Source organism: Pempheris klunzingeri, chromosome 4 (assembly GCF_042242105.1).
Source record: "Pempheris klunzingeri isolate RE-2024b chromosome 4, fPemKlu1.hap1, whole genome shotgun sequence".
Classification (NCBI taxonomy): Eukaryota; Metazoa; Chordata; class Actinopteri; order Acropomatiformes; family Pempheridae; genus Pempheris; species Pempheris klunzingeri.
Genome location: NC_092015.1, coordinates 7,304,290 through 7,327,282, shown reverse-complemented (window position 1 = coordinate 7,327,282; position 22,993 = coordinate 7,304,290). Strand labels below are relative to the sequence as shown.

The 22,993-nt window shown below is 40.7% G+C and overlaps 4 protein-coding genes across 5 annotated transcripts in view; all 4 read left to right on the top strand.

The window, feature by feature from the left end:
* frya (furry homolog a (Drosophila)) overlaps positions 1 to 4,612 on the top strand; it is a 51,462-nt gene extending 46,850 nt beyond the window's left edge. For both annotated transcript variants that reach the window (XM_070829956.1, XM_070829955.1), the window contains exons 55-61: positions 187 to 394; positions 747 to 896; positions 999 to 1,097; positions 1,197 to 1,280; positions 2,656 to 2,766; positions 2,870 to 3,075; positions 3,161 to 4,612. In XM_070829956.1, the coding sequence (XP_070686057.1) occupies positions 187 to 394; positions 747 to 896; positions 999 to 1,097; positions 1,197 to 1,280; positions 2,656 to 2,766; positions 2,870 to 3,075; positions 3,161 to 3,419 (1,117 nt within the window). In that variant the 3' untranslated portion in view covers positions 3,420 to 4,612. The remainder of the gene's footprint in view (positions 1 to 186; positions 395 to 746; positions 897 to 998; positions 1,098 to 1,196; positions 1,281 to 2,655; positions 2,767 to 2,869; positions 3,076 to 3,160) is intronic.
* A 500-nt stretch (positions 4,613 to 5,112) lies between these two features.
* On the top strand, positions 5,113 to 12,596 carry LOC139200111 (uncharacterized). The gene is made up of 12 exons (XM_070829345.1): positions 5,113 to 5,133; positions 5,460 to 5,558; positions 5,778 to 6,011; positions 6,359 to 6,422; positions 6,564 to 6,616; positions 6,723 to 6,751; positions 6,871 to 6,979; positions 7,061 to 7,116; positions 7,764 to 7,854; positions 8,016 to 8,687; positions 9,513 to 12,091; positions 12,558 to 12,596. Exons 2-12 carry the CDS (start codon positions 5,504 to 5,506, stop codon positions 12,594 to 12,596), a joined length of 3,981 nt encoding a protein of 1,326 aa, XP_070685446.1. The 5' UTR covers positions 5,113 to 5,133; positions 5,460 to 5,503.
* An 85-nt stretch (positions 12,597 to 12,681) lies between these two features.
* LOC139200248 (breast cancer type 2 susceptibility protein-like) lies at positions 12,682 to 19,058 on the top strand. The gene is made up of 17 exons (XM_070829501.1): positions 12,682 to 13,193; positions 13,357 to 13,455; positions 13,554 to 13,623; positions 13,821 to 14,314; positions 14,406 to 14,596; positions 14,698 to 14,885; positions 15,031 to 15,201; positions 15,583 to 15,955; positions 16,043 to 16,198; positions 16,292 to 16,439; positions 16,508 to 16,620; positions 16,706 to 16,904; positions 17,007 to 17,176; positions 17,268 to 17,394; positions 17,476 to 17,732; positions 18,349 to 18,492; positions 18,600 to 19,058. Exons 1-17 carry the CDS (start codon positions 12,755 to 12,757, stop codon positions 18,951 to 18,953), a joined length of 3,693 nt encoding a protein of 1,230 aa, XP_070685602.1. The 5' UTR covers positions 12,682 to 12,754; the 3' UTR covers positions 18,954 to 19,058.
* Positions 19,059 to 20,608: 1,550 nt separating this feature from the next.
* On the top strand, positions 20,609 to 22,770 carry n4bp2l2 (NEDD4 binding protein 2-like 2). Its single transcript, XM_070829502.1, has 5 exons — positions 20,609 to 21,247; positions 21,342 to 21,466; positions 21,824 to 21,912; positions 22,008 to 22,084; positions 22,167 to 22,770. The coding sequence occupies exons 1-5, from the start codon at positions 20,706 to 20,708 to the stop codon at positions 22,333 to 22,335; spliced, it is 1,002 nt and encodes a 333-aa protein (XP_070685603.1). The 5' UTR covers positions 20,609 to 20,705; the 3' UTR covers positions 22,336 to 22,770.
* Positions 22,771 to 22,993: the final 223 nt, after the last annotated feature.

Sequence of the window (22,993 nt, the reverse complement as noted above, 5' to 3'; positions counted from 1 at the left end):
CAAGGCACCAAAACACAGACGCTATCAAAAAAAAAAAAAACAGGAGCAGGAAATCAATAGACCTGAAACGAGAGGGAAAAGTTGAACACCATAATAAAACAGGAAGTGACAGAAAAACACAACAACTAAACTTAACAAACTTGACGAGACATAACAACTAATAGCATTGGTTTTGTGACTACACAGTCTCGCTGAGGAGGAGAGAGATGACATGCTGGAGTCCCATTCTTCACCGCCACCGTCACCCTTCTTCTCCGCCATCCTCGCAGCTTTCCAACCGGCAGTATGCGATGATGCAGAGGAGGCTTGGCGAAGTCACATCAACCAGCTTGTGTCTGACACAGATGGATCCTGTGCAGTCTACACTTTTCACGTCTTTTCTGCACTATTTCAGGTACAGCATGGCCTTGTAGCCAGCACACACTTGGATTCCATTAACAGTGTTCCTGGTTGAACTGAATAATTAAACTGAAAGGGTGACAGGATTAGTTATCTGGCTGATTGACCTTTAGAGAAAGAGGCTTCCTTTCAGATGAGGTCTGATTAATTACAAATAGAGGGCTTCAGCGTGAAAATCTTCTGAGAATCATTAACCAGATGTTATTCACTTCACTGACTAAAGCTGACGGGGGAGGATTTTATAAAAAAAACTGAAATAGTAACAGAATGTAGGTACTTTCAGTGATGTAAGAGTGATTTTGACAGCATCACAGCCAGCCTGATTTTTTTTTTTTTTTGCTTTACAGAGTATCCAGTCCAAATTTTGTTCCCTGACCTGTGACGCTGTGAGTTACCTCGGTGATGGCCTGAGAGGATTAGGATCAAAGCTTTTGAGGTCCTCTCAGATGCTGACATCATGCTCGGAGTGCCCAACACTATTTATTGATGCAGACACAGTGAGTAACCTGACATTTCCCAGTTTCTAATGTTTTTTTTAAATATATGACATTTTAGTGGTAGGAAGTGGAACAAATTCAACAACAAAACTATTTTCACAGATTATGTCTTATGGGCTCTTGGAAAAGATGAAATTCAGTGTGTTGGAACTTCAAGAGTATCTTGACACTTACAACAACAGAAAGGAAACAGCTCTCACTGTAAGGACATAAAATATTGTGCTTTCCAAGGCTAAATGTCAACTGTATGTGATCACTGCTTTGTTTACATTGTTATTATGTTGTCTCTATCACCCTCAGTGGTTGAGCAACTGTAAGGCCACCTTTCCCAGGAGTGCTGGGGGCACGGTGATAACATGTCAACCAGCGGAGCATGAGGAAAAGGTAAAACTGAAATTATTATTTTTGAGCAACAGCTCTGACATGCTGTCAGATGATAGTGTAAAATACTGGTTTGGTATGTTTTGGAGTTTAGCTAATGCACTCAGCCAGCGTGCAATCACACACAAGACAGCTGTTTATTATGCAAATTGAATTATAGAAATGCCTGAAAATATTAAAGATTCCACTCCAACTGACCTTTCACACTGTACTTTCTGCATTACGGTTACTGTGTGGTACTGTAGCTCTGTGAGTGTTACCTCTTTTCTCACACTATGTAAATGTCAAGTTTCTGACAACCTTGAGTTGCCGCACGTCACAAAGTTTATCTCATTCCAGTGTGCATTGTAGTTATTTTCAGCTCTGCTGGGCATGAGAGCAAGTCCTCTTAAGTTGCATTTGATCAAGCAGTAAACAATTACTCTCACTTCATAACTGAGTGAAGCAAACAGCAAAAAGGAAAGTTTTGCTGTTAAAACTTGGAATTTTATTCCTAAGAGATTCCCACCAAAGTGAGTTCATGTGTGCTGATTAACAGTCAAAATTAATTATGTTAATTTGTTAATTTGCTTGGCTTGTTTCACTTGGCTTTTTAATTAAAGGTACCCTGTGGAGTTTTCTTGTAAACAAACAAAAGTTATGTTGACATAGAGTGTTACTTGCCAAGAAGCTTTGTGAGCATCCTTGGGCTGTAACAAAAGTGCAGAGTGCATTTCCTTCCTCTTAAAGCATTTTCAGAGGCAGTTATCTTAAAGCCAGCATTGTACTGCCACCTGTTGATCAGTGGGGTCATGTGACACCATTGATAGGACTGTGGACCTCATCACCCGCATATGCGCGTGTGTACGTGTGCCCTCATGCACATGATAAACAAAACGGGGACCCATAGATGCAACATGCAATAGCAATAATAGATGTCAGAAACTCCACAGGGAACCTTTAATTCATGGCGACTACCAGCTCTCCTTTTCAGTTCGAATTTACACATACATCAACCCTCACTTTCTCTCTGCATGCCAATAAAATGACCTGTACTAATACTTTTCACCCACTTTAAAATGGACATAATGAGGAATTGCATGCCCGTCTTTTGATCCTCTGTTTTCCTTACTTCTTTTCTGTCCTGTAACATGCTTGCTTTGTAGCAAATGGAGTCTCTGGCTGTAAGTTGGAAAGACTTGTTCCTCTTTGTTGTTTAAGTGGTCTTTTTCTGCTTTTTTTCTGCCTTCTGCATAACTGCAGCTGGTTTGACATGTATTTATATATGTTAGTTCATTATCCACCAAGTGCAGAACTGAAAATGATGACATGTAGAATAAGAAAAAGCAAGCCTAATTAAAAGGTCTTTTGCTAACAACCACTTTCCCCTTTCTCTCAGCAACTGGAGCTCTGTCAAAGACTCTACAAACTCCACTTTCAGCTGCTGCTGCTTTTTCAGTCCTACTGTAAGCTGATAGAACAGGTCCATGCAATAAGCTCTATTCCCGAGGTAGGTACATCATGCATTTGCTTGGTTTCTGTTTTTGGAATCCTGACACCCTCCATCTAATCCATGTCCCTGTTGGATCATATCAATCCCTCTCAACCTTTAGCTGACAAATATGTCCAGAGAGCTAAATGAGTTGAAGAACAACCTGAGGGTAGCAGCAGCCTCAGTGACAAATGATGAGGTTGCCGCCCGTGAGAGCTCCTGCTCCAATCCCACCTTCAGCTCCTCTGAAGCTGCTGTACAGGCCATCCTGGAGTGTCTGAGGAACCACGAGTTTACGATGGCTATCCGCTACATTCGTGAGTGCAGGTGAGAAAAATTCTTGTTTTTCTGTACAGTATGTTGTCAAAAATGCCCCCAGTCAGATGCATAACATTTTCTTTTTTCATTACAGAACAATGTGGCCTAACGACATCTTTGGCAGCCCCTCCGAGGATGAGGTCCAGATCTTACTCAACATCTACTTCAGACATCAAACCTTGGGTCAGACAGGAACATTTGCTCTAGTGGGCTCAAAACAGGACCTCACAGAAATCTCTGTCAAACTGATGGAACTTAACGGAGAAATTCGGGACATGATCAGGCGAGCCCAAGGCTACCGAGCCATCACAGCTTTCCTCCCAGACTCCAGGGTTTCAGGCTCAACTCTTTGATGGCAGTGTGGCAGTGTGTGATACCCATTCCAGCACAGCACAGCACCCTGTTCCATGCCTAGCCTCTGGTCCTGTCTGGGGTTGCTGCTATCATCTCAGTGGTTAACAAGCACTCTGCTCTCTCCTGGGAATAACCAAACCCTCTTTCCTCTTCTTGTTCAGAGCGCATCAGAATGTCATATGTCAGATTTTCAGATGTGCAGCAATACTGATGTTTCTTTTTAGAAAGATGAGAGACTTTGCTGTTGCAGAGAAACTTAGGCTTTTATTGCACTAATAATAAAAAAATGTCACAAAGCGACCACTTGCTACTGAGGTCAACAACTTTCACATTTAACAAATGACATACCAAAGCTAAGTGATTCTCTTTCAGTTATGTTGTTTTAATTATCAAGGGAAAATGTGCAATCCTTCACAGAAGTGGAAGACATTTACTGTATCCTGAAAGAAAAGAATGTATTTGAATATTATAGCATTGGAAAACATGAACATTGTCAGTACAGGAAAAGGGAGGCTTCATTACTCGGTGAAAGTAGTGGGTCTTTTTGTGTGTGTGTGTGTGTTTGTGTGTGGGTGTGTTGTGTGGGTGCTTGGGTGTGTGATATAAACCTGACGACCATCAGAGATGGAATTATGGATACTGATTTATATAAATTGTTCACATTTAACTACATCAAATGCTGCAAAACTACTGTAATTTCTCCCAAACCTACACTCCATGCTGCTGTGTGGGTTATCTGTTACTTAAAACATCTTACTGTACCTTTTAACTGTGCAGCTTTTAGCATTTAGGAAAATTATTTATATTATTTGCAACAGAAAACATGCTTTTACCAGACTAGATTTATAGAAAACAAATATTTTATTTTAATCGGTTAAACCTGCCAAGCTTGCAAATTCTATGTACTATAAAGTGTAAGAGTTATGTTTATGAACAAATACAGAAACTATTTTAACTGAATAAATGTACATAGTGCAATGGGGGCTTTGCTCAGACTCATAAGATTGTATTTTTATGAACTTACAATTTGAGTTGCACGTAGAGTGACAGGGATAGCTACATATTTGTAAAGCTTCCACAAGGACTGTTGGTGTAGCCTCTTGCCTTGTAAATACTACTGCCTTTGCAATGTACTGTACTTTGGTGTTCTGTACACTTATGTAACAAGAAAAATAAAACTTACATTTGTTAATTGTGGTTTCTTTATTCTGATTTGTATACTATATATTACTGCTTCATGAGCTTGGGTAATATTGTGCTTTGGGTGAAACCTGTCTGACAGTCCTTAAAAGTTGTGCACCACCTAAAATGTCAGATAGAGGAAGAGGAGCAGCCCTGGCAGGAGGACCATGGATGTTATCTGGCTCTGCCAAACCTCATGAAGAAGGGAAAACAGCACAGAAAAGGTTATCCTACTAAAGTAATATTCAAGCAGCGAGTCACCTATGTTGTTGCAAACAACTGAAAACCATATGAAAATGAACGGAGTTATAGTTTCCACATAACAGGACTTTTATTTTGAAGTTGGGAGTTCCGGTTTACGGCGCGCGAGGTTTGTCTGTATCAGGAGCAAACAAGCTAACCCGGGTTAAGACATGATATCACAGTCACACTTTTCTGTCATTTAATCTCGTTTTTTGGGGGTTTCTTTGTCAACATTTCGTCAAGAGTTTCACCGCAACATGAGAGTCAGTACTGCTGTCGGCTGTCATGGTAAGTTAGAGAGTGTTCAAAGCGACGAAGTCTACTTTTACCGCCTGGTTTCTCGTTGTGGATGTGAAGAAGTTAGTTAACCTGAATTTGTGTATTTTCTTAACTTTGGCGACTTACTATAACATTTGCTGTGGCTAACAATTAACATTATCAAACATTATCTTATCGACATTATCTATCAAGTTATCTGACGTTAATGTAGCCTAATGTGACGTTAGTTGATTAGCAGCTAGCTTAGTAACTTAAAGCACCTGTAGGCTTAAAGCTAACTAGCTTAAGTTTCTGCTTTTTGACTCGAGGCGTGTTGAAAATCTGTGTCTTCTCAGGTGTGCCACATAACAAACTTTAGGGACTGCACAAATCAACTGGAATGGACTCGCCCTTCAAAAACATGTACGACACATTGAAGGATGACATCTGGAAAGGTAACAGCTTGACTTTTCTCTTAAAAATAAAGCTACAAATATAACATTATAAGATGCACTAAGATTGTTCATGTTGCAGAACCCGCATGATGACAAAACATATTCTGTGTTTTTGAAGTTTGTGTACTTATTACTCATCTATACATTTTAACTTAAATTGCTCCTCTGGGACAGAAAGTGATCTGAATCTGAATAACCCGTTTTAATTCTCCTATGTAGAACTGGGACCACTGGATCCTGACTGGTTTGATGCACTGACAGCTCAGACGTTCATTAGTGAGGAAAATGGCTGTGATCAGGATGACCTGCATGCTAACCAAGAGGAAACCTTTAAAACACCTTTTGACAAAACCGCAGCAGACAGTCAGCTATTTTCAACCCCAAAAGTTTTCAGATGCAGTCGAGTTGTTTCACCTGAAATTGTGGATGATGAGTGGAGCACTGCTGAACAAGGTAATGTCTGATAAAAGAGTGACTTTTGATGTATTTATGAAGAAACACTGTGTAAATGCTATCCTATCCTATCCTAATCACTATATTCACTTTTCAAATGCTGCCATTGCACTGCTCTGTAAATACTGTTATACTGCTACCAATTTTTGCTACTTGTGTATGTGTGTGTGTATATATATATTTCTTTTTCCTATTTTTATATTCTTATATTTCTATTTATTGTCTTGTTGGAATGTCATATGGGAGAGGTCAGACAGAATTTCATTGTACTTTGCTGTATGATGACAATAATTCTGATTCTGATCGGTTGCATTTAAAAAATAATATTTCTCTGTAATACATCCTAGAAAAAGAGACATTGCCATGGAGGGCAACACAAAGTCCATGTTTATATCGGATGTCAAAAGACGGGTAAGTGCAACAACTCACTTTGCCGTCTTTGCTTTCTTTACTAGAAGAGAAATTATACATGTATTCAGTGTTCACAGAGCTATTTCAACGATAGGTTTGTAAGGGCCATGTCCTTTTGGCTGTCCATCTTGTTCTTTTTAGGGTCCAAGGTCCGAAATATGGAGGTATCCAACCTCAGAGTCACGACAGTTTTGGTGAGCTGCAAGTTTATCTGTATTGCATCTGTTTGAATTGCATTTTTGAAAATAAGATTTAATCATTATTGGTTGATTTGTTTGTTTGCTTTTGTCATCTGTACAGATTTGCTTCATACACCACAAAAATCTCCAGTAAGTTAAATCTAACAGTGATGTTATTATGTTATTTTCCTTTCAGCAAATGCTAGCATTTGAATGTGGAGTAATGGATAGCATTAATGTTTTCCTTTTCCCTTTTTTTAATGATACAGGTCAGTTATGCTAAGAACATATCTGAAAGTCTTGGCGCACAGATCCATCCCGATATGTCATGGACCAGTTCTCTGAATACTCCACCAGTGCCATCCACCCTGATTTTAAGTAAGCAAATGACACATTTAGTTGTTTTAGAAATGTACATGTCTGATTACTTAAATAACTAGTGTATTTCTAATTTTATAGCTAAAACAGATGAGAGTCCCTGTCCAGTGAGTGCTTCTGCTGACAAAAATGTTGTTGTGAGTAGTTTTATATATTTTTTTAATTTAATTTACATATAGACTTAAAAACAAATGTGTGTTTACAATGCATTTACAGGACCTTGAATACCTGCGTATAAGGGGTCATTTTCATCACTCCTATTTTATATCCCAGTGACCATAGGAAAAAGGGATATCAAAGGTGTCTACATTTTCCTAAAGTTCTCAGATTTTCCCTCTATGATAAATATGATTTTCTTTAGTTTTACATGAAATATGACACATTTTAACCACCTGGCATTAGAAAGGGGTTTTGGATTATTCCAATTAAATACATTAAGATGACAAGCTGAAAGCAGGTTAATTCAACAGCATTAAATACATTGTTTTGTATGCATCACTCAGAGGTTCAAAGATTGAGTCAGGATTTAAATGTGGATGTATTTTGGATAATATGGTTTTTGGTAAATGGACCAGAACAGTCTTAAAATATAGAACCCCCTGTCTTTAACAGTGAGAGGAGTCAATTAGTTGTTAAAGGATTGCTTTCCAAGTCTTTCTCTAAAGTGGAGGATTTTTTTTTTACCTGGTGGAAGACAGAAGAAACATGCCATTACAGTAAACATTAGAGTAAAGAGGTGTGGCATTTGAAACTGTTTTCTGAAACTCTGTCTTGTCTTTCTCAGTTTGTACGGAAGCTTTTCCCTTCTCTTTCAAATGCATCCACCGTTGGAGTGGTGTCACCCAAAAACACTGACATTCCCACCGTTCACCAAGGTACTGTGTTTTTGCTTTACAATTTCCTAATATCCAAGATTGTGCAGTAGCACTGAATATGAATTACATGAATTGCATTGCAACAGATGGCCCTTTTGTGCTGTGCAGGCTTTTAGATGCATAATGCAAAATTATACTGATTGCTGGTCTGTAATCATTAGGTGTTGTTTCCCCTGAGGCTGGTCAGAATCCTGAGTCCCACGACTCCCCCCATACTCCACTGAATCAGAATGACGGCGTTTGGAGACAGAGGCTACCAGATGCTATTGAGGATAGAGAAATCCGCAGCACAGTCGAAAGTGTTCTTGATGGAGCTGAAAATGTTCTTTCGATATTTTTCACCAACAGTAGCTCAGCACTGAGAAAAGTGAAAACTGACAGAATCAAGAGAAAGCAAATAATTCCAACAAAAGAACATTACTGCAGCTCTCCTGACATCTCAGCAGCAAGCAACAATGCATCCAGTAAGCAAAGAACAGCTGATCAGGAACCTGGCAGACACCCCTCATCCCCACCAGTGAAAACTGAAGATGTTGGAATTACTCAGTGGTCTCCACTGAGTTTATCTGAAATTCCACCTTGTACGGCGGATGCTTCTAGCCACAATAATAATCCTGCTACACAAGTGGAAAACAGTATTTTAACAAACCAAGTTCAGAGTAATCCTGATTCTGGACAGCGTGTCAGGCCACCTGCGAAAATTACATACTCTGGCATTACTAAGAAAAGGAGAACATTTGTTTACACTGTTGAGACTTTGAAACCGCAAACTCAAGGAAACACAGAAACACACTTTCAGAAAATGGACTCATCACCAGGGATCCCAGATTCTGGTAACACATTCTCATATATGTCAAGTTTAAAAATGCTATAATATTTTGTATTTCTGTATTAACGTGGAAAACTAATTGATCCTGTTTTATCAACATCCTTTATTTCAGGACAAGAAGTGAATGTGAAGCAGGTGCGAAAAGCCCCACATGAAGAAGTTTGTTGCAGTACCGGGAAGAATGTGATGCAAAAACATGGAAGTCTCACTGAAGAAAATCTACGTCCCTCCGAACAAGAAAAAGTCCCAGATTCTGACATGTCACAGCTTTGCAGAGATTTTGCACAAGACTTCAGTCAAATGTCTGGCCCCAGTAAACTGAGTAAAGTGGCAGAGGATACTCCTAAAAATGGCTTCAGTCCATCAGCTTGTCTGTCAGCCATGAAACAAGCTAAGCAGAAAACAAAGCATGCAGACCTTAACCCTGACTTCGATGGTGTCAATAACCGAAGATGTGTTTCTACTACTATTCACAATAACTCCATAGATGATGGCACAATAAGTGACAGTGGATTCCAGTCTGCTGTACCAGATGTCACTCACATGACTGCATCATCATTTGTTCTTCCCAGCTCAGAGCACAATGGTCAAAGTCATCAGTGGAGAGGCTTTACAACTAATGCTTGTACGTCCACAGATAATGGAAACGGAAAAGGACATTTGGATGATATTTTACCAAAAGGTGAAACTGATGCCAAGCTGTCCGCTGCAATCAAGAAAAGCCCTGTCAGAGAGAGTGAGTTACACATAAAGAGCGCATCAACACAAACAACCTGCAGTGCAAGGGGAGCTGTCGATAACATTAATTGCATTCCACTTAATGGTCAAGCCCCTGGCAATCTGCCAGAGAGAACAGCTGTTTCTCTTCCTTCCATCCATGCATCAGGATTCAAAACCGCTTCAAATAAGGGTATACAAATTTCCTCAGCCAACCTGGAGAGAGCTAAGCGTCTCTTTGAAGAGCCTGAAGGGGAACAAACCTCTAGTGATCAGCCCACCAAATGTGCTCATGTCACTAAAGCTGAAATTGGTAGTAATGGATCAGTCAATAATACAACTTCTAACACAAACCAGCTAACTTCTTCAAGTGGAAAATGTGTGGATATCAGCTGCCAGTTAACAGCATCACAAAAAGCAGATGTGACGGAGCTGTGCACTCTGTTGGAAGAAGCAGATAGCCAGTTTGAATTTACACAGTTCAAAACTGCAAAGCTAAAACAACACTCTCAAGATTTTGCCACCGCTCCCCAAAAAGCTGACAAAGACCTTGACCCTGATTTTCTTATGGGTATAGATTTTGATGACAGTTTTAATTCAGATGCTGGAAAGCACCTGGCAGTAACTGTGATGCCTGACAAAATGATCTTAGTTTCAGATAGTGAAACAAATTGTGAAACATCCAATATCAGAAGTAAATCCGAAGATCTGTCACTGCCAAATGCAATCAAAATGGAAAATTCCTCTACTGAAGATGTGTCGTCCTCTTCAAAACGCATCTCTGAATGCAGAGGCAACAGAGCTGGCCACGTTGAAACAAACAAGCTGGAGAACACAAATTCTCTGATGCTTGGTGTGGGATTCAAGACTGCAGGAGGAAATATTTTGAGAGTTTCAAAAAAGTGTCTGAGCAAAGCTAGAGCTTTGTTTGCAGATTTAGAGGAGAATCAAAAATCATCAGACAAGGATATTAGTGAAACTAATTCTAAAGCACTGCATAAGCGTAGTGTGGATATTCACACCAATGACCTATTGCATCATAAAGAGGATCATTTGAAGTTCACAGGTCACAGTAACAATACTGGGGGGAGGATTCAGGGCTGTTTTTCCAACATGAAGGAGTCTGTCTGTCCAGACAGACAGGTTGCAGGCATTAGAGATCAAGATGCATCAATAGGTTTTAAAAATAGCAAAATGGACCCAGCCACATGTCAAAGTGGGTTCCAGATGGCCAGTGGAAAAGGGATTTGTGTTTCAGCAAAAGCTATGCAAGAGGCAGATGCATTCTTCAAAGACTGTGATGCAATGGACACCAACACTGCTGTGTTCGTTAAACAAAAAAAGGGCACAGGAGCCTTGCTTGGAAGTGTCAGTCACGAGGTAAACCCTCAGAAATTTCAAAATGTTGAAAGGATGAAAGAAAACTTTTCTGAAGGATCAATCAATGTGAAAGCTGGACCACCTGTGCACCATACAGAGGTTGTACAAAATAATGGGGAGATTCACAATTTAGGTTTTCAGAGAGCACCAGCCTCGACTAACGCAGATTCGTCCAAGGTGCTTTCATCTCTCTCATGCACAGTATCAAAGAATACTGGCTCATCTGTAATTGCTGAATTGGGCAGTGGTGGTGGATTTTGTACAGCCAGTGGGGAGAAAGTACTGGTGTCAGCTGATGCAATGAAAAAAGCAGAGTTTCTTTTGAATGAAATCCATACACTTGAGGACGCTAACAAACAACAGGACCAAAAAGGAGCTGATTTGAATACCCCTCATCTCACAAATCCAATTCAAGTTTCACTAGCTAAAAATGTTGGATTTCAGACAGCCAGTGGCAAAGGAGTTGCCATTTCATTTGCTGCTCTGAAGAAAGCAAAGTCGCTACTGAGTGAATGTGATGATGTTGAGGATAAAATTGGTGTAAAAACACATTCCAAGATTCCATTTCATGGTCCACCACACAGGAATAGTGGATTTCGTGCAGCCTGTAGTAAGCCAGTGGCACTTTCATCTGAGGGTCTGCAGAAGGAAAAAGCTTTCTTCAGTGACATTGGTTTCAGTGCAGAGGGTCCAGCTGTTTCAGACACAAAGAGGACTGAGAAACAAGACAATGCTGAAAATACAGAGAAAATACATTGTGGTTTCTCAACGGCTGGGGGAGCGAAGGTCCACGTGTCCCAGAAAAATCTACTGAAAGCAAAAAACCTTTTGAAAGAATTTGATGATGATGATGATTCTGTTTTAGCAAAAGCAATGCAAGAAACAGATGCTTTCTTCACGGACTGTGACATTGTGGACGGTAACAATGGCATGTCAGTAAAACACAAGAAAAGCACAGCACTCACGACTGGGAATGGCAGCGAAAAGAAAAACCTCTCAAAATTTAAAACCGATCAAAGGGTGACAGTAAACAGCTTTGGAGAGCCTGAAAGTGGACACACTGACTTTGACAATATGCCAGGGGGACCAGTTGTAGACCATGAAATGGTGCTGTATCATGATGTGGAGAATCACAAAGCGGTTTTTAAGAACACACTGGATTCTGCCAATGCCTCTACATTACATGGAACCCTGTCTTTGATGGCACAGCCACTTTCTTCGCAGTTGTGCACAGCATCAAAGAGCACTGGTGGCTCTGCCATCAATGAATCGAGCAACGCTGGTGGATTCTGTACAGCCAGCGGGAAAAAGGTATCCGTGTCAGATGAAGCAATGACAAAAGCAAAGTCTCTTTTGAGTGAAAGTGCTACATTTGAGCATACAAACAAACAACTGAAACAAAAAGAAGACACCTTGCCAACACTGAACAGAGGATTTCAAACAGCCAGTGGCAAAGGAGTTTGTATTTCATCTGCAGCCCTAAAGAAAGCAAAAACTCTGTTCAGTGAATGTGAAGGGGTTGAGGATAAAACCGTTGTAAATGCAGCACAGTCAAAGATGCCAGTTCCTGGTCCAGCACCCAAGAGTAATGGATTTCTTGCAGCCCATAGTAAGCCAGTGGCACTTTCATCTGAAGCCGTCCAGACGGCAAAAGCTCTCTTCAGTGACATCACATTCAGTGCAGTGGGCCCAGCTGTTTCAGACACGAGGAAAAGTGACAAAGAACGAGAGATTGCTGAAAATACAGAGAAAATACATTGTGGTTTCTCAACTGCAGGGGGGGCAAAAGTCAATGTGTCGGAGAAAAATCTTTTGAGAGCAAAGAAGCTTTTGAAAGAATTTACTGATGGGGTGTGTCATGATTCAAATTCATACTCAACAAGCCCACATGACACCCATAAGTCAGACCTTTCAAAAGCAAAATATGCGAGAAGAACTTCAAATTCTACTCTCACCACAGCCGGTGACACAGACATGTCTACCAAGGAAAGTGCCCCTCAGGCAGTTCAATCTTTAACGCCTTTGCAAGAGACAAACCAAGACAATGAAAATATTCAAAATTCAAGTATGCGTAACCCATCAGGGGTTGGCAACCTCCATGACAGCCCAGGAGAGGAAATGAATCAGACAAGCAGCAGTGATGGATCTAAAGGCAAAAGCACAGAAGAGTCCTCAGTTCTTTACTTTAAGTCACTTAATTTAAGTGGCTGCACTGAATCCCAGCACAAGTTTCTTGTCCAGGAAGCTCTGGACTGCACAAAAGCTTTGCTAGAGGATGAAAATCTTGCTGGCCAAAGTACCTCAATGACTTTAGAAAATGTGGAACTGGAAGATGACCCAAGATCCAGGAACAGATCTGTAGGGGAACAAAGAAGAGCAGGGAAAAGACTGGTAGAGGACCCAGACATGACTGGTAAGTCATTGTGTTATTACTCCGAAATGTAAGCAGAATTTAAGCATTTTTTTTTATCGCTGTACACACTATTATCTAACTAAATGGTTGTATATTTCCAACTGTAAGCTGTGACTCTAACTAGCTTGACTGTTTTGTCTTTACTATCTTGAAATAATTCTAGGCCAGCCTCCCCTGAAGAGACGATTACTGGAAGAATTTGACAGGACTGTTGACGGGCCAAGAAGTTCAACACTCCATCCAGAAAAGAGCAGTCCAAATGGTAAACCACTAGCGCTGTAACAAATCATCTAAAGAATACTTATTTTCTCTTACAAATGAAATAACTCTTAATTTGTGTTTTTTTCTTTCTTAATCAAGGTGTAATGAAAGACAGGAGAGTTTTCAAGTACTGTGTCTCACTTCATCCAAACATCACAAGGCCACATGGGTAAGATGCAGGCAAATTGTTAGTCATGTTTTCTGAAGAAAACATGTTCCACATATTCTGTTATCGTAGCTAGATTTTTTTTACAATGATAACTATGTTTTCTGACTGTCTATTTTTAATTGATATAATCAAGTTTTGAAATGAGTGTGATTGCCTGCTTTGATAAGTATGAGGTTTTTATTTTTTTGTTTTTACAGGAATGAAAAAAACAATGTGGCACACAGTTTGCAAAAGACAACACCAACACCACACTCAATCCCAGGAGACAGCAGATCAGCCCATTTCAAGATGCCAGCCTTTGTTCCTCCATTTCTCAAAAATGCAAAGACGGAGAGTCACAAGAATAATGTGCTCAAGGACAACATGAGAACCTCTTCGGCATTTGTTCCTCCATTCAAAAAACAAAGAACTATTGTCCAAGAGAGCTCCTCTAAACCGCAGGAGGAGGAAGATAAATCCCATCTCTTCGTAACGCCCTTTAACAGCAACACTTTTGTGCCGCCCACAAAAAAGACACAAAGTACTACAGATGCAACTGCTAATAAAAGCAAAGAGAGCATTCAGACGGTGGCCTACAGCGACACGACAAATGATAATATAATGAATAACCAAAACTTTCCTGTTGGCTGTGGAGCAGACGATTCTGCTGCGGAAGGATCCCATGTGGAGGGCACGTTGTCCAGAAGCCAAGGTGCAGTAACCTTTTTGGATGAAGTCAGTATGATGCACTACAAATACTTTGCAGTACATAGGTAAAATAATTCTGTGTTTATGGTCTACAGACATGTTTCAGAGTCTTCACAATGTAGAGTTGGCACGAGATATGCAAGACATGAGGGTTAGGAAAAAGAAGCGCCAGAACATTCGACCTTTGCCGGGCAGCTTGTTTCTAACTAAAACTTCAGGAGTGACGAGGATTCCATTAAAAGCTGCAGTAAACGGAAAGCCTCCTGCAAGATACACCCAAAAACAGGCAAGGCTAGAACTGTTTGTCACTCTTTTATGCTGTTAGTTGGTTAGAAGGTCACTGCCAGGTAAACAGCTTTTTGAAATGTTTGTGTTCTTGTTTTCCAGCTGTATGGCCATGGAGTTCATCAGCATGTGTATGAAATCACCAGTCAGACTGCAGAATCTTTTCGCTTCAGTTTACAGCATTTTATCAAACAGGAAGCATTTATAGATTCAGGTGGTGTTCAGCTTGCTGATGGAGGTTGGCTGATCCCCAGCAATGATGGGACTGCAGGGAAAGAGGAGTTTTATAGGTATTATTACATTTTTGTTCAGTTTGAATCGGGCTTTGTAATGTTGGAACTATTATAATGTTTGAGAAAACTGGGGTATCATGGTATTTGTAAATGCAGAGACTGCAGGCTGATTGTACTGAACATCTTCTTGTTCCGTTTGCAGAGCGTTATGTGACACACCAGGTGTGGACCCCAAGCTGATCAGTGAGGAGTGGGTGTACAATCACTACCGATGGATTGTGTGGAAGCAGGCCTCCATGGAAAGATCATTTCCTGAAACGATGGGCAGCATCTGTCTCACCCCAGAGCAGGTTCTCCTACAACTTAAATACAGGTACGTAGGATTATGGCTCATTGTAGTGAACAGTGTGTTGCTGTAGATAAAGTTAGTTTCATCATGCGCTTAACAAGACATACGCACATCTTCTGTATAAATGTGTTCAAATGTGTCCATGAACTAACAATGGTATTACAAATATAAGATTCAAAAGCTTCATATGATTACATTTTTATAAGCATTTAACCAAAAGAAATGAGCAGATTTTTATTCACTAAACAGCACTTTTTGGGCATATCAGGTACAGCACATGCATACAAAATGGTTAAATTTGATTATCTTGCATGTATTAAGTAAAGGTTTGAATTTTAAGTGTACTTTTTTATTAAAACACTTGTTCTCTAACTTATTAAAAGATTTTATCTTATTATGTTGTAGATATGATGTAGAGGTGGACCACAGCCGTAGGCCAGCCCTGAGAAAGATCATGGAAAAGGACGACACAGCAGTCAAAACCCTGGTCCTCTGTGTTTGTGGGGTCGTCTCTAGGGGTCACTCCCCAAAAAGACAGAGTTTCAGTGGCATCAACACTCCACAAGGTGCTGATGCCAAGGTTGAAAACCCATCTGCAGTTGTTTGGCTGACAGATGGATGGTATGCCATTAAGGCCCAGCTGGATGAACCTTTGACTGCCATGCTTCACAAAGGTCGACTGGCTGTCGGTGGGAAGATGATCATCCATGGGGCTCAGCTGGTGGGATCACAAGATGCCTGCTCCCCTCTGGAGGCGCCTGAATCTCTCATGTTAAAGGTACTTTAAGGAGACATGGGGAACATGTTATTCTGTCTGTCCACAAGGCAAACAAATAACTGGCTTATTGATTGTTCGTGTATTTAGATTTGCGCCAATAGCAGCAGACCTGTACGATGGGATGCTAAGCTGGGATTTCACAGGGATCCACGACCATTCCTGCTTCCTGTCTCCTGTTTGTACAGCAATGGAGGACCCGTAGGATGCGTAGACATTATCATACTGAGAAGCTACCCCATACAGGTGCGTTCAGTCTTGGCGTTGACGTATTGTTACTGTTCCTCCTGGAAGTTCATGTTATGATCCCTTTCACACGTACACTGTCACATTTTCCAGTGGATGGAGAGGAAACCAGATGGAGGCGTTGTGTTCCGTTCTGTTCGTGCAGAAGAGAAGGAGGCCAGAAGATACAACAGCCACAAACAAAAAGCTATGGAGATCCTCTTTGCCAAGATACAAGCTGAATTTGAAAAGCAGGAGAAAGGTAGAAACCCTGTTTTAAGTATGTCAAGTGCAGGTTAAAATGGAGTTTTAACAAATTGTCACCTTCAGGTAATGACAAACCTCAGCGTAGAAGGCGAACAATCAGTCATCAGAGTATTGCAAGTCTTCAAGATGGAGAGGAGCTCTACGAAGCAGTGGGGGATGACGCATCTTACCTTGAGGTGATACAGAATTTACAGATTGATGACTGAATTTCTCTCATGAATAGAGTTGTAATTGCACACCTATTTTACTTACATGTCCCAGGCTCATTTGAGTAATCAGCAGTTGGAGACGCTACATGCGTACAGGCGTTCCCTGATGGAGAAGAAGCAGGCTGAGCTGCAGGATCGGTACAGACGAGCTTTAGAAAATGCAGACGGCAGTGATGGTGGCTGTCCCAAGCGAGATGTTACACCTGTGTGGAGACTCTGCTTTGCTGACTCCATGGACCAACGCTGCAGTGGTGTGTGCTTATTTGTAGTCATTTTAGATGTGGCTGTGGTTACTTTAATGTATTTACTGTTAGAACTTAAACTTATGTTGGAGTTTTTTGGTTTTGTTTCAGCTTACCAGTTGAACCTTTGGCGACCGTCATCAGATCTTCAGTCTGTACTGAAGGAAGGCTGTCGATACAAAGTGTATAACCTCACTGCTTCAGAAGGGAAGAAACTTGGTGGTGGCACTGGAACTGTTCAGCTCACTGGAACAAAGAAAACACAGTTTCAGGAACAACAGGTACTGTAGAAACTCACTGTAGATAGAGTATTTCTAGATTTAGATAGATGATGGAAATAATTTATAAAACGTATTGTTTGTTATCATTTAGGCTTCTCTGGGATTTTTTCAACCGAGGGCCTCCACCCATTTTGTGGATCTTCAGAATCCAGAGTTCCAGCCACTTTGTGGAGAGGTTGATCTCACAGGATATATCATCAGTATCATAGATGGACAGGGTAGGTGATTTTTTTTTCTCTTAACCTTTTCTTCCATAAATATATTGTTTACTAAATGTTTGTTTGTGCTTTTGTACACAGGTTCCTTGCCTGCATTTTATTTGGCAGATGGGAAACTGAACTTTGTTAAAGTGCGCTGTTTCAACAGCTTGGCTCAGTCTGGCTTGGAAGACGTAGTAAAATCACGTGTCCTGTTGGCTCTGAGCAACCTGCAGCTGAGAGGTCAGTCCACATCTCCCACTCCTGTTGTGTATGCTGGAGATCTGACCATCTTCTCAACAAATCCCAAGGAACCTCATCTACGGGAATCCCTCAGTCAACTCAGAAACCTGGTCCAGGTACAATGCTAAAATCCCAAACCTGTAAAGGTGTTAAACAGTGTTTCATTTAAAGATGCCTTTTTTGTCAAACACTGGATGCTCTAACAGACTTTTTTTTTTTTTTAAAGATATAAAAAAATCAAACTTGCATCAGCTATAGAGGTGCAGATTATGACAGATGTCATTGGAAATGCAGAATAGGAACATCAATGTTTCTAAAATATCAAGTGATTCTTGTCATGCTTACAGATTCAACTTTTAAAACGTGCTGAACAGCACTGAGAATGCATTTGCAGAAAATGTGATGAAATATCAAAGTTTTAGTCGCTGCAGTCTCTTATATTGACCTCTTCCAGCCCAGCACGCCAAGTGTTTTGCTTTATTTCACACTTGAAAGAAAACAAACCTGTTATTATTATCAGCATTCTCTAATGGACAGATGCAGACCCGAGACAAACAGTATAAGGGTTAGGTGTGAGCGTCGCGGTATGTAATAGATTAGTGATCAAAACCTTTGATTATTGTTCAGTTTACTGTTCACTGACCTGAACCATGTAGAGCTTTTCTCCATCTCCTTTTTTGTATACAATAAAATGTTGAAATGACAGCTAGAATTTTCAACGTGTGTTTTCAGGGTCAGGAGAACTTCTTTCTAGCTGCTGAAGAGAGGCTTTCACATTTAGTCAAATCTGACGGCCTGAGCTCCATCTCCTCTCCAGCTCTGCAAGCAAGAACCGCAGTTTCAACAGCAGACAAAAGATGTGACACAAAGACAAGCGTGAGTTCATGCGCTTGCTGTGACATCTATTGTTCTCATGTATTTGTAGTTTGCTCTCAGTACCACTTCATATTGATTAAAAACGAAACGTTTGTCCTTTAATACAGGTGACGTTTCAGCAGCCAGTCAGAAGCCTTGGATCCTTCACACCTGTCAGCAGGAACCTTCCTGCAGCAAACTGTTCAACAGAGAAAGACCCCGGCAGCCTGAAGAGGAGGAGAGCTCTGGACTATCTGTCTCGTATCCCCTCTCCACCACCTCTCCTCCATCTGCGCTCACTGGCTTCTCCGTGTGTAAATAAAACATTCAACCCCCCTCGGAGGTCTGGAACACCCAGCACTTTAAAAACTGTACAGACTCCAGCTCCACCCGTCAGTTCACCAATGGAGGATGGGTGGGTGAATGACGAGGAGCTGGCTATGATTGATACTCAGGCATTGCTCGTTGGTGACTTACTGTAGGTGCATAAGACTGTATGTTGATGAGCATGATACGTTTTAAAAAACTGCAGAAATGTAAAGGCTAAAAGCTGCATGTACATATTCTGTGGTTGTTTTTCTTGTCTCTGGATTCATTAGAGGTGAAATCACTTCACAACAGTAAAGTCACTTCATCACTATACTGATCTACATGGTCTGCGGTCTACTTTCTTGTGTATAAAGCAAATTTAGGATCCAATTTTTCCCCGTTGTGCTTGTTTGAGGACAAATAACTGAGGGCTGATTACTGCCATGCTTGTAGATATGCAGTACTTGTATGCAAGAGAGTGATTTAAACTCAAAGGACTTAAAATAGGTGTTAAAGGCCTTACATTCTGCTCATTTTCAGGTTCATACTGGTGTTTGGAGATTCAGGAGGTTTTCAGTGTCAGTCTGCTGAAGTTTTGGAGGAGGTCACATGTTCAACAGATCCCCTTATGACATCAGGGAGTGAGCCACATTTAAATTTACCGTTTCCATACACATTTACTAAAAGATGGAGCAGGGGGGGAAGAGAGTTTAGTGGTCTGTAGGCACATAAGGGACACACATTTATGTTGAAAAGACATAAAGTTGTAACAAATTTTAATGGGAATCTTCACTTTATAAAATAGATTGCAGTAAAATATAATAATGATAATAGTATACAGTGCATCTTAAAACAAACCCAGTTTACTTTAGAATAATAATATATATAATCAAATCCACTTCCACTTTAATTGGTACACGTGTATTACTTGTGTCACCGCCTGGCCCAGCAGGTGTCGCTGACGGCTCCCTGACCATTAATCAGGAAAAGAAGAAGATGAAGAATGACGTCACTTCCGTAAACACGAGGCACCTGCAATGTGGAAGTCGTGTGCCCGGTGTTTTTTGTTAATGTTGCTTCCTTCATTTATGCATCCTGGATGTACACGGTGAGTAATAATGAATGGCTACATTTACTTTATGTTATTTTAAGTAAGTTTCCAAACAAAAGAGAGCCGTTTCTTTTCTGTACAGCTCGTGAGGCGACACTAGCTATTAGCATTAGTTTGGTTTCGGTTGTAGCTTCAGTTAAACTACAATGTGACCTCAGTAAACACAAAAAATATATATATAATTGTTGTGTAGATGCGCATACATTCATTGATTTAACGCTACCTACTTACTGTAATTGTATACACAAATTAACACCTCGCATTAATCATTTATAGTTGATTATTTCCGTGGCTGTCCGATGTATTAACTTTGTTTTAATCTGTGTTCATGCAGATGTCTCTTACTGAATCCTCTCATGACATAGAAAACCCTTGTGTGGGTGTGCGTGAAAGAACCGAAGATGGCAGGGATGACTGTGATGACAGAGACAGGATTGTGAGGGAGCGTGTGTTAAAAGAGGTCGGACTCACCAGCACCACCTTCATTGGTCCAGCATTTCCTCCACAAACAACCACAGTCAGGTCTGACATTGAAGACACACTGAGCGAGTTTTACAAAGAGCTTGAGAAGATCGATACGCCTGATGGCGCTAATGGTAACCCAGGGAAACAAGATGCAGGTTTTGTTCAACCATCCATACCTCTGAAAACATCCACCAGCAAAGAGACTCAGGATGAAAGTGAGGAGAAAATAGTAAACACGAGCAAATGTGCAGAAACAGATGGCTGGCAGAAAAGCAGTGGACACAAACAGTCGTCCTGGCAACACTGGTATCAAAATGAGCCGTACTACCCCAGAAGGCCGAGGCCAGGCATGGACTCGAGCTCTGGTAGAGTTGTTCCTTCTCAAAATCACTGGCATTATCCTCAAACAGTGAACAGACCACCAAACCTAAGATTTCACAGACCCCCATTCCATCGCCCTCCACCCCCATCCGCATTCCCAAATCCACAAAATCCACCTTCAAACGTGAATCAGAGCTGGAGCAGACCGGGCAGGACGAACCAGTATGAAGACGAGTCGCATTGGTCAACATTTGCTGGCCTCCCTCCTCCGAATGTATCCAGCCACCCCTCTCAGGGTTTTTATGGAGATTCTCCATATCACCTTGACAAGGATGAACGTCGTCGCTTTGACGCACACTTAGATGATGTAAATGTCGGATGGTCCAGAGATGGAGAAGAAGAATGGCGTCGATTTGGTGAACATGTCGACAGGCACCAGAGATATGATTCAGAAAATGAACAGTGGGAGCATCACTGCCAACCCTCTAATAACACCAACACATACCTTCCTTCCTTGGTGCTGGTCTTGATGAGAGGATTACCAGGATCTGGGAAATCAACACTAGCCAGGTACGTGTTTTTTCCCCATGAATTACTGCTTTGTCAGTTTCCACACCCGAGCACATTATTTTTATTTTATTTTTGTATCCCGTCTTTCTCACAGGGAGCTGCTCTCTACTGGTCCCAGTGGACTCATACTGAGCACAGATGACTACTTTGCTCACAGAGACGGCTACCGCTATGAACCAGGCTTTCTCGGAGCGGCACATGAATGGAACCAGAGCAGAGGTATCGACTCCATTTAATGTCCTGAACAAGTTTTCATTGCATCAACACAACAAAATATCTCTGTCAAACTTTAGTCAGGACAGTATTTTCTGCCACACTGATGACATTTTCCGACACATGAAGAGTAGTTCCAGTTACAGTGGTTTGAGCCAGAGAAAATGCTAGTCAGGTGTCTCTGCCTGTCGGGGGGGAAAAATAATGTCACCCTCACACACAAGTACTAACTTTTAGTGAAGAATGTTATTACAGGACATACAAGTCCTCTTAGATGGTTGATGATTTAAAAAAAAATGTGGTTTGATGAGACTATTTTCTTGCCAGAAGTCAAGTCAGATATTGTATTTAATCCTCTTACAGCTAGAGACGCTATGCAAGATGGCCGATCTCCCATCATTATTGATAATACGAACATCCAAGCCTGGGAGATGAAGCCATATGTCAAAATGGTGGGTATGGGATTTTACATATAATTGAGTATTCAGTTATGGTGTGCCACACCGCCTTCATAGACCCTAATACATTTTTTAACAATTCTTAACAGGCTTTGGAGAGAGGATACAAAGTGGACTTTTGTGAACCTGACACTAGCTGGAAATTTGATCCTTTTGAGCTGGAGAAGTATGGATTTCTTATACATTGTTTTATATTTGTGTGCCAGTGCAGACTTATGAAAACTTACATGGCACTATTGTTCTTCCAGGAGGAACAAGCACGGCGTTCCCCACGAGAAGATCGTACAGATGATGGATCGTTTTTCCTTCCCTGTATCCATAGACATTGTCATGAGTTCACAAGAGCCGCCTCACGTGAACCACAGACGTCGGCCTGAGCAGCCACCAATGATGAGGAAAAACCAAGATTACCATTAGTTTTTACAGGAATTAAACCAGCCAAATAATTTGCCTTGAAGACCAACACTTTTGTAACGATGTAAATAGAATTAACTGCTGTTTCTACAGGATTTTTTATATATTTGTTTTGTATACTAGAAATTTAAGTAAAGAGAGAAGAATTATATTTTTGTAATGAGTAAATTCTTTGCAAGAATAGTTATTTTTGCATTTTGTATTTAATGACGGATATTTCAGAATTATCCTTCTGCAGTTTGGGTGTTCTGTACAATATGCAACAACATGGACAGCAACTCAGCTGCCTCATGTCGGTTTCCTGTCTTAATTGTTTACCTGTTCATTGTTACAATTGTTCTCTGCATTGTCTGTTTTTCCTGAGTCAGCAGAGCAAGTGTGACGGTTTTACATTTTGGTAAACCACAAGTTTCATAGTTAATTGACCTTTTTGTTTATGCCAGCGTCTTCCTTTTTTTAAAAGGAATCATTTTCTGCTGATGCCTGCAAGGCAAATTTTCATTCATCTCCCAGGTGTTTAATATCTTCTAGTGCCACAATTAATTTTGGTGAACATTAGAATAAATTCACATTAAGTAGCTCATGTGCTCAGCACTGTAGATTCTAATTATGTTGAGTTATTTTTTTTGTTTTTACTATTTCATGTTTATGGGGAAATTAT